The 11,368-nt window shown below is 37.4% G+C and overlaps 1 protein-coding gene across 2 annotated transcripts in view; it reads left to right on the forward strand.

Annotated features, from left to right (window-relative positions):
• PIBF1 (progesterone immunomodulatory binding factor 1) overlaps window positions 1-11,368 on the forward strand; it is a 227,257-nt gene that overhangs the window by 185,552 nt on the left and 30,337 nt on the right. For both annotated transcript variants that reach the window (XM_005885649.2, XM_014532881.1), the window contains exon 15: window positions 3,107-3,237. In XM_005885649.2, the coding sequence (XP_005885711.1) occupies window positions 3,107-3,237 (131 nt within the window). The remainder of the gene's footprint in view (window positions 1-3,106; window positions 3,238-11,368) is intronic.

An 11,368-nucleotide genomic window follows, 5' to 3' on the forward strand; every position in this document is an offset into this window, starting at 1 on the left:
TGTCCTCAGTTGCCAGCCCTTTCCACGTGCGCCTCCGTACCTCTGCACTTTACTTCCGCATTTCCTCTGAGTCTCAGTGTGCTTTTCTCTTTCCTTCTAGTTGTAGAATTTCCACTCAGCCAGCCTTCCTGTGGTTCTGGATGATGTCCGTTTTGTCTTTTAGTTGTATTTTTGAAGTGGTTGTGCGAGGCAGCAATTTCCGGTGTTTACCTATTCCGCCATCTTCCTTTTTTTTTTTTGATGGCGAACCTTTTGAGCTCAGCATGTCAGCATTTTGAAAAACCCTAACTTAACTCTGGTGCCGTGTCACATATAGAAATTTTTTGATATTTGCAACCATAGTAAAACAAAGATTTATATTTTTGATATTAATTTTATATATTTAAATGCCATTTAACAAAGAAAAATCAACCAAAAAAATGAGTTCGTGTGTCACCTCTAACACGCATGTCATAGGTTCGCCATCACTGACATAGACTGATGGAATAGCACAGAGAGCCCCGAAATAAACCCTTACACATGGTTAGTGGTTTCTCCACAATGTTGCCAAGACCATTCAATGGAGAAAAGATAGTCTTGTCAACAAATGATGCTGGTAAAACTGCATATCTACATGTAAAAGAATGAAATTGGAACCATATTGCATATGGTATATAAAAATTAAGTCAAATGGACTGAAGACCTAAGTATCAGAGCTAAGGATATAAAACCCATACAAGAAAACATAGGAGAAAATCTTCATGACCTTGGATTTGGCAATTGTTTCTTTTAAATGACACCAAAAGTACAAGCACCAAAAGAAAAACAGTGAAAAAGACATCTCAGAAACAGAGAAATATTTGCAAGTAATATATATAATAAGGACTCAATATCCAGAATATATAAAGAAAACCTACAACTCAAAAAAAAAAAAAACCTACTCGAAAAATGAGCAAAAGACATTTCTCCAAAGAGGACATACAAATAGCCAATAAGCACATGAAATAGCAATTTCAGCAAGGAAGTCAAGAAATCGGAACCAAGCATATTGTTGGTAGGATGCATCCACTGTGGAAAACAATTGGCAGTTCCTGAAAAAGTTAAATATAGAATTACCATATGACCCAGAAATTCCACTTCACTCCTACCTAGATCCAAAGGAATTGAAGATAGGTACTCAAACAGATACTTATATACCACTGTTCATAGCAGCATTAGTCACAATATCCAGAAAGTGGAAACAACTGAAATATCCATCAATAGATAAATGAATAAAGAAAATGTGCTATAAACATGCAATGGAATATTATCCTATACTAGAGGCCCGGTGCATGAAAATTCATGCACTGGAGGGGGGTCCCTCAGCCCGGCCTGCCCCCTCTCACAATCCGGGAGCCCTCAGGGGCAGGAGGCAACCCGGCGATCAGGGGGAGGAGACGCCTCCATCATACTCTGCTGCTGCCACTGCCGGCAGCGCAAGCCTCGGCCAGCCCTGGTTACCTGAGCCTCGGGCGGCGCTGGGTGGCTGGGCAGCCGCCATCCGAGGCTTACCTGCGCCTCGGGCCAGCCCTAGGCGGCTGGGCACTGACATCCGAGGCTTACCTGCACCTCGGGCCGGCCCTAGGCGGCTGGGCACTGACATCTGAGGCTTGCCTGCGCCTCAGGCGTCAACTGGGCAGCCGACATCCGAGGCTTGCCTGCACCTCAGGCTGGCCCTGGGGGCTGAGAGCAGGTCTGGCTGCACCACGTGCCTGCTACCCTATACCCCCTGGCGGGGCTGAAAGGACTGGGAGACTCTGGCAGGACTGAGGGGACTGGGCACCGCCATCTTTGTGACGGTGTGACAGTTTGCATATTCCCTCTTTATTAGATAGGCTAATAGAAGGGTAATATTCAAATTGACCGAACGACAGAATGACTGGTCACTATGATGCACACTGACCTCCAGGGGGCAGACGCTCAACACAGGAGCTGCCCCAGCCCACAGGCCCAGATGAGGAACGGGGAAACTGGGGTGGGTGGTGGTGGATGTGGGCAGCACCAGGCCAAGGCCCCCACCTCGCCAGTCGCCCCACACACAGAGGGCAACTGGCGGCGGGGGGCAGGGCCAGTGAGCGAGCAGGAATGGCCAACCTCTCAGTCCCTCCCCCCAGCTGGCAGCCTCTGATTGCCCAATGGCGAACGGGGAACCAGGGGTGGGTGGTGGCAGGGGGCCGGCTGCCGGCAGCCCGGGAAGATGGCCCTGATCATACGCCACACCTAGGGACCGTATCTGTGCACAAATTTCATGCATCGGGTCTCTAGTTTAACCATAAAGGGGAATACAGTTCTGATACATGGTACAACATAGATGAACCTTGAAAACATTACATTAAGTGAAATAAGGAGATATAAAATATCAAATATTATGTGATTTTACTTATAAGAGGTACCTAGAGTAGGCAAGTTCACAAAGACACAAAGTAGAATAGAGGTTTCCAGGAACTGGCGGGGAGGGAATGTTTTGGCTTCATGGGAACAGAGTTTCTTTTGGAGCTGATGAAAATCTTCTGGAAATAGATACTAACAATGGTTACACAACAGTGTGAATATGCTTAATGAAATGGTTAAAATGGTAAATTTTATTAATGTTTTAACCATAGTTTTTTAAAATGTTAATTATACATAGTGATTTAGGTACATAAGTTATCTATTTTACAAATAGAGATGGAAGGAAATATGAAGGCTTGGAAAAATTACTAAATTTTGTGATTATATTATTTTGAATAAAAATAAAGCACAAATAAAAGATTTTCCTTTGTAGCCAGTGGATATTCATTAAAAGAAGAGAAATTTTGCATCACATAGCTTCTCAGATTGACAGATGGTAAGAAAATATAGTTAGCCCTTCCCCAAAATTAGAAATAATATTTTATTTAAATTTTTCTTTCCTTTTACATAGTCATTATTGTTGTTGAGAATAGCTATATTGATTAATTTTTTAAACTTTCCAATTTACACAGGGAAAGCTTTTCAGAGTAATTATTGTAAGGGAGAGTAGGTATACTGTATCTGTGCTAGAGCATTTTGAATACTTTTAGTTTCTTGTAAAATTTTCTAGGTTTTAATGAAATCTGTTTTTCTTTAGCTTGACAGGGCCAACTCTCTGTTAAATCAAGCTCAACAACCTTACAGATATCTAATTGAATCAGTGCGTCAGAGAGATTCTAAGATTGATTCACTAAAGGAGTGTATTACACGGCTTGAGAAAGATGTCAGGTAAATCATCTACAAATCTTTTATTTGAGTAATAACATAATACTGCTATAGAGGAATTTGCTTTGTATATTATGGAGAAAAAATTAACTAATGATAGTGGTCTTAAAATGTAATGAGTATTGAATTTCTATTAGAAAAACTAGGTCACATCACGTCAGGTGTTCATATTCCACTTTATGGTCAGAAGTTTTAGCCTGACATAACAATGCTACACATTTAACAAAGCACTTTACTAGCATGACAACTATCCGGTCCTCGATCCCTAGATACTGTCTCTATTGGATTGACCAAAGAGAGAAGGGGAACACAACCAGATGCCATTTATGGAGTCAAAATTACTTTTTAAACATAAAATGTATACATTTACTTAGATTCCTGTTGACTTTGCCAAGGAATTTTTAGGCCTTTTTTCCTCTGAATCTTTAAGTAACCCATGAATTACCTAAATGTACATAAAATTATTTCACTTCCTTATATTGAAGTTGTTTTCTTATATAACACCTTATCCAAAAGACTTGCTCCATTTAATAATTACCCAAATTCTTTAGATGTTCATCTATATGATCATTTTAGTCTTTTTAAATTGCAATAAAAGAATGATGCTATTCATAAAGAAAAAGGTTTTAATTTGTGAATGGTTGGCTAATTGACTTGTTGTTAGATTTTAAGCTTATTAGAATAAATTATTCTAATATACAAATTACTAACCTATTAATAAATATTAAAGCAGAGAATAACATGGAAATTGTTAAATTAAGGAATTGGAAAACAGTAAGAAGAAAATAGTTTTTAAATCCAGGTTTCCTAAGTTTGGTTTTATATAACCAAAAATATAAAACTCTGGGTTATTAACTCCAAAGGGTGTTTTGTTGTTGTTGTGGAATCACATAATTATCTTCTCTTGTTTCTACCCCAACCAAAATAATTGGTCCAGAACTTTACTCCTGATATAATTTTTGATGATTTAATGAAATCATTTAAAATCACATTTATGCTTTAAACATCAACATAAGTAATTTCTTTCTAGATAAACTTAGTTAAAATTATATTTAGAATATATATAAGCCAGCATTAATAAATCAAATTAATTAAACAATTATTCTATAAATAGCTACTTGGGGCAATAGATTCTGTTTTATCATTTACAGAGTACCTGGTTATCTTAGGGGAATTGAGAAAAAAACCCCTAATAAAATTTTTTCTTCCTATATTATGTTTCTGTTATAGTTGAAATTTTGTATTGAGTCGTTTTACCTTTGTAATCTTGGAGGAGGATATATAAAAGGCCTGTGGAAAAAATATTGCCTCTTTCACAATTACATTCAAATAATTTTATTTGAATTTTTATCTTAGATAAAAATTTAAGAATTAAAATAGCTGAAAATGTTGACTATAGGGAAAAATAATAGATGGCTGTAGGAGAAAATTATAAAGATGAGCAAATTCAGCCCTAGGGAAATGAAGCAACTTTTCTTCCAAGAACATAACAACTTTTTTGTAGGGCCAAAATTTGAATCCAGATCTGCCTGCTTTCTAATTCTATAGTCTTAATCATTATGTTATACTGCCTCCTTATGTTCTATTCTGAATAAGGGATAATTTTTCATTGACTAGTATAATTAAAGAAGAAAAGCCAAAAAATAATGTTGAAAAATGGTTAAAAGTAGGGCTTAAGTGAATTGATAATTGTGATAAGCGCGATGGATATGTTGGGTTATATTTTCTCTCTTATTTCAAAATATTTCATAATGAAGTTAAAAGAAAACAGATTTTAAAGAAGTAAATCACATGAGCTCAACTCCAGTATTAGTTTTAAATTGGAACAAGTCAACTGAGCTCTCCCAGTGGTCAGCAAACTGCAGCTCTGCAAACCGAGTCTCGCAAGCCACATGCGGCTCTTTGGCCCCTTGAGTGTGGCTCTTCCACAAAATACCAGCTCTTTCACAAAATACGGACTTCTGCACATGGGCCACGAAGTTTCAATCGCACTGTACGTTCGCGCCCACATGTGGTATTTTGTGGAAGAGCCACACTCAAGGGGCCAAAGAGCCGCATGTGGCTCCTGAGCCGCGGTTTGCCAACCACGGCTCTAAACTGTTGTTCAATAGAACTTTGTGTAATGATAAAAACATATCACATCTATGCTGTACAGTATGATATCCACTAGCTGTTGAGCATTTGAAATGTGGCTAGTGTTACTGAGAAACTAAATTTTTTATTGTATTTAAATTAATTTTAATTTCCACTTGTAGCTAATAGCTATGGTATTGGACAGTATACCCATTTTTTTCATTTGTAAAATGAGGTAGGTACTGACAGCACCTAACTTATATGATTCTGAAGATTAAATGATGTAATGTTTGTAATAGCACTGTGCCTATACATACACAAATGTATGATATTGTTAGTATTTATCTTATATTTAACAAATTTCTATATGTGCATTACCCACTTTTTTAATTTTTTTTTAAAGTCTTTATTATTGAGAGTATTACAGATGTCCTCCACTTTCCCCCTTGCCCCCAGTCTCTGTTTATATTTTATTCATTTTATTGTGTTTATTAGTTTCCACATACAAGCAAGATCATATGATATTTGTCTTGCTCTGACTGGCTTATTTCCAAATTTTCATGTTGAAATTATCTTAATATTGAAAAATAGCCCAGCTTTTGTGGCTCAGTGGTTGAGCATTGACCCATGAACCAGGAGGTCATGGTTCAATTCCCAATCAGGGCATATCCCAGGTTGTGGGCTCGCACCCCAGTAGGGGGCGTGCAGGAGGCAACCAATCTATGATTCTCTCTCATCATTGATATTTCTATCTCTCTCCCTTTCCCTTCCTCTCTCTCTCTCTGAAATCAATAAATTAAAAAAATAAAATGAGAAATAACATTTCTCAAAATATTTTGATAAGACTCCTTTAATAACACAAGAGTAATCATAAAATCTATGCCAATTATGTAATTTACTACTACAAAAAAAAATTTGTGCTAAACATCTGATTCCTTTAAAGCTATCTGTGTTTCATAAATTTCCTTTATAATAAAGAGGTAATATGCAAGTTAACCCTCACGCCCTCACAAAATGGCTGCCTATGACCAGGCCGACCAAACAACTGAACAAGCAGGCTGCATGGGGCAACCAGGCCGGCAGGGGGGTTAGTGAGGGACAACCAAATGACTGAACAGCAGGCTGCGTGGGGCGACCAGGCCAGCGGGGGCAGGGGCAGGGGAGGGCAGTTAGGGACAACCAGGTCGGCAGAGGGGGACAGTTGGGGGTGACCAGGCCGGCAGGGGGGGCAGTAAGGGGTGACCAGGCTGGCAGGGAGGGAGCAGTTGGGGCGACCTGGCTGGCAGCGGGGGGCAGTTAGGGGCTATCAGGCCGGCACACAGAGGCAGTGAGGGGCAATCAGGCCAGCGGGGGGGAGGGGGGGCGGTTAGGGTGACCAGGCAGGCAGGCAGGTGAGCGATTAGGAGCCAGTGGTCCAGGATTGTGAGAGGGATGTCTGACTGCCATTCCCAGGGATCGGGCCTAAACTGGCAGTCGGACATCTCCCAAGGGGTCCCAGATTGGAGAGGGTGAAGGCTGGGCTGAGGGGACGCCACCCCCCCGCCCCCGTGCACGAATTTCATGCACGAGGCCTCTAGTATTGCATAATATTTTAGTACATTCTGAAATAATATTTCACAGGATATGAAAGCTTGCTTTTAACCAAAGCAACTATCTTCTGAAGTGAAAATTTAAGTTGCTTTCAATAGTTTAATTATGGCCTTTGAGATGCTGTATATGTACCCTGATGACATGAATGTGAAATGATTTCATGCCATAAAAAAGCCCAGTCAACAAGTCAGATACAGCAAGATAGGTCCTAGTGCTATCTGATCACCCTTCTCTGAGCTGATGACATTTCAAATGTAGTGGAATTATCCTGGGCTTTCAATATACATCAACCTGGTTTCTTTTCTCAGGGTAAATGTGTCTGTAAAATATAGATATTAATGTGAACATCAAGGGATAGTTGTGAAAATTAAATGAAGTAACAAATATAAAGCATCTGGCACATGAAAGAAATTCAGTAAATGTTACTTCCATTTGTCCTTCATTAATTCAAAATTTAAACATTAGCTGGCCCATCAGAAAAAAAAAAAAAGACTACTAAGAGATGATGTTCCTTGAAAATTCCTTTTCCTCTTTTGCTGGGTGTTGATTGTAATAATAAAGAATATTTATATTAATTGATTGTTTTTAGAAATATTTCTCTAGCTTATACAATAAAACTCTTTTTAAAGAAATGAATAATGTTATCATTTTCATAGAAAATAAAACAATACCACTATACCACATCCACAACTTGCAAGTTTAGCTAATTATACAATATATTCAACGTCTGGAAAGGTTAGAGTAAATACACACTAAAATGAATCATTATAAGCATGTCAAAAGCTAACATTTAACTACTTTAAATTCCTCATCATTAACATAATAATTTGTTCTAAAGGTAACAGTGTTAATTCTCCTCCACCAAACTACAAGAGACAGTCTGCATTATGTAGTTTGATTTGTAGTTCAAAACTGAAGAAAGCATGGAAACAACAATTAGCATAAATTTTGTTTCCTGTCATCAGTTTTTGGTTTATTCATAGCTAGCAGTTTAAGGAAGAAAAGAGTACATTGTCAACTTCTTTTGTATGGCTAAGCCAGGGTATATTGATCCAGGAAGTTAAGGAACAAGATAGCAGGAATATGTTTTCATATAGCAGGTGAAATAGAGCCATAAACATGAATTCCTGAGTAATAATTAACAGTGAATTGAACAATTATGGGTGTAATATACCATTCATGATAGATGTGCTTACAAGGATATTTGTTTTGTAGTTGCTTTATGAGTCACACATAGAAGCTTTATATTTGTAAAGGTTAGTTGCCACTGTTATAAAATGTGTCTTATAGAGACTGAACTTCTATTTGAGTAATTACATACATACTGAAAGAACACAGTGTAATAATCATCATATTTAGTTTTAGAAATCCACATGTGGAAGGTGGTCTCCCTTGTGGTTCAAGGGCAAGAGAAGGCTAAGACTTTAAAAATACATATTCAAGTATTGTCTGTGGAGTTCATACTATTTGTGATAAAACTGGTGTCCTACAGATAGAACACAGTTACTCTGTAAATCAATTTATCCACCCACCTTTTGTTCCATGTTACATGGTTATTTTGCTATTTAAATAGGAATATTTATTCTGGAAAAAATTAAAGTTTACATATAAAGCATTTCTAATGAATTATCCAGTTAAAATTCTTTAATTACATCAACATTCTATTCCTGTTACACAGCATTTTATTTAATGGACTTGTTGGTATTTGAGAGTGTGTGCATGTGTGTATGAACTGCATGTGAGTGTACTAGTATATACACATGTACTGTGTGTGTGTGTGTGTGTGTGTACATGTACATGAACATTAGCATATATCTGTTCCTTGAAAAATCCTATTTCTATTTACAGGATTATTTTAATTCTGAAAAATATTTTCTAAAGGAAAAAAAATGTTTTACTTGGCCATGGAAAATAATTGCATGTGTGTATAAACTGCATGTGAGTGTACTAGTATATACACATGTACTGTGTGTGTGTGTGTGTGTGTGTACATGTACATGAACATTAGCATATATCTGTTCCTTGAAAAATCCTATTTCTATTTACAGGATTATTTTAATTCTGAAAAATATTTTCTAAAGGAAAAAAAATGTTTTACTTGGCCATGGAAAATAATTACTAGGCCATAAAAAATGTGGTTCTAGCCCTAGCCGGTTTGGCTCAGTGGATAGAGTGTCGGCCTTCGGACTGAGGGGTACCAGGTTTGATTCTGGTCAAGGGCACATAAAGGTTACAGGCTTGATCCCTGGCACTGGTCAGGGTGCGTAAGGGAGGCAACCAATCAATGTGTCTCTCTCATATCAATGTTTTTCTCTCTCTGTCTCTCCCCCTCCCTTCCACTCTCTCTAAAAATCAATGGAAAAATATCCTCAGGTGAGGATTAACAAAAAAAAATTTTTTTTTTAAAGTGATTCTAGCCCAGCCAGTATTGACCTATAAACCAGGAGGTCATGGTTCGATTTCCCAATCAGGGCACATGCCAGAGTTGTAGGCTCAATCCCCCAGTGGGGGGTGTGCAGGAGGCAGCAGATCAGTGATTCTCTCTCTCATTATTGATATTTCTATCCCTCTCTCTTCCTGTCTGAAATCAATAAAAATATATTTTTTAAAGTGATTCTAGCTAAAAATAGATTAGAATTCCAGAGTTATAGAAATATCTGATCTTTACCATGCTTTGGGGAACTCTCTAGAATATGTCACTCAGTTCCCTTCATATCATTTAGTTCTTTTCAGTTCTGTGGCTCAGTAGGATTTCTGACGCCTAACTCCAAAAGTCAGTTTGTTTTTCCACTGAGCTACATTTACCTTTATTGGCATTTAATTACTGTTTTTCTCTGATGCCTGTTTTTTTCATCTAAACTAGTAACACTATATAGCATTTATATAGAGTTTTATGTGTTTAATGCTTTATATAATTATTCATTAGATAATTCACATATCCCTTTGACATGCACCAGTATTATTTTCCACTTTTACAGATGTAAAAACTGAGGTTTGGTGAGAAGTGGACTGTGCTTTCTATATAGCACACAGTTGAGTCAGTGGCACACACAGTTGGAGACACAATTGTATCTAGTCTTTCTTCTCAGAGGGGAAGTTCTCAATTACTAGGAAGGAGGAGAATGTGAGTTTTTCCCCTTAAGTCCTTGGAATTACCAGTTTTTCCAGAATATCTACTATAATGCCTTGGGTTTTAAGAACAACTTCCTGCCTGGCATTGTAAAAATTTGTAGCTTTCCATTTTCTTAAACTTAAAACATCTAACCTGTTCAGCAAAACAATTCTCATTAATTTTACCTTCATGGAATTCTTTTGACATTTAAGGAATTACTAGTATGTAGCTTAAATTCATTATTGCTTTTCTTAATTCTTTCCTACTGCTGGCTGAGTAGATTCATTTCCGTGGCTTTCAAACTCTGTTTTATTTAATGATTCTAACTAACCTTTATATGTTGAATAATTAAACTCCAGACAGTGTAAGATAAGCCCCAAATATTTATCTTTTAAAATAGTATATCCTTAACAATTAGGCTCCTCACCCTTTCCTATCAGAAAATAGACCACATCAAATGGAAATGCACAATGCAGACTTAGAAATTAAAGTTTGAACTAAGAATTTGGAGACAAAAATTGTTTTCCCAAGTTTACCACAGACCAAATTTCTGATTCAATTCTCTAACTCAGTTATATACTTAGTAATTTAGTATGTGGTAAATTATAAAATATATACTACTTCTGTTTTAAGGATAAGTGTTTTAATTTGATTTCCAGTGTCTATAGAGGTTTTTTTATATTTTAAAGTATATATTTTTTTATTTCAGAGAGGAAGAAAGAGATAGAAACATCAGTGATGAAAATTATTGATTGGCTGCCTCCTGCCCACCCCCTACTGAGGATCTCGCCTGCAACCTGGGCGTGTACCCTGAATAGGAATCAAACCATGACCACCTGGTTCAGAGGTCGATGTTCAACCACTGAGCCACTCCAGCTAGGCATATAGAGTGTTACTATTTTGTCCATGCATACTTTCTTTTTACCTTTTCTATAAGTCATACTTCATCTTTTTATATTTTGTGAGTAGTCATCTTTGAAAATATTAATTTCATGTCCAGCCGGTGTGGCTCAGTGGTTGAACATTTACCTATGAACCAGGAGATCATGGTTGGAGTCCCAGTCAGGGCACATGCCCAGGTTGCAGGCTCAGTCCTCAGTAGGGGGTGGGCAGGAGGCAGCCGATCAATGATTCTCTCTCATCATTGATGCTTCCATCTCCTTCTCCCTTCCTCTCTAAAATCAATGAAATATATTTATAAAAGAAAATGTCTTCGTACAAAATTACTAGGTATTTGATTAGATCAAACATTACAGTGGCTGGTCTGATATCTTTATGGGCTATAAATTTATCTTTGAGGGGTGGATAAAGGGATTGACCAAAAAGAAAAAAGAGAGAGAAAAAAAAATCATGGTCACA

Source organism: Myotis brandtii, unplaced genomic scaffold, assembly GCF_000412655.1.
Source record: "Myotis brandtii unplaced genomic scaffold, ASM41265v1 scaffold92, whole genome shotgun sequence".
Lineage (NCBI taxonomy): Eukaryota > Metazoa > Chordata > Mammalia > Chiroptera > Vespertilionidae > Myotis > Myotis brandtii.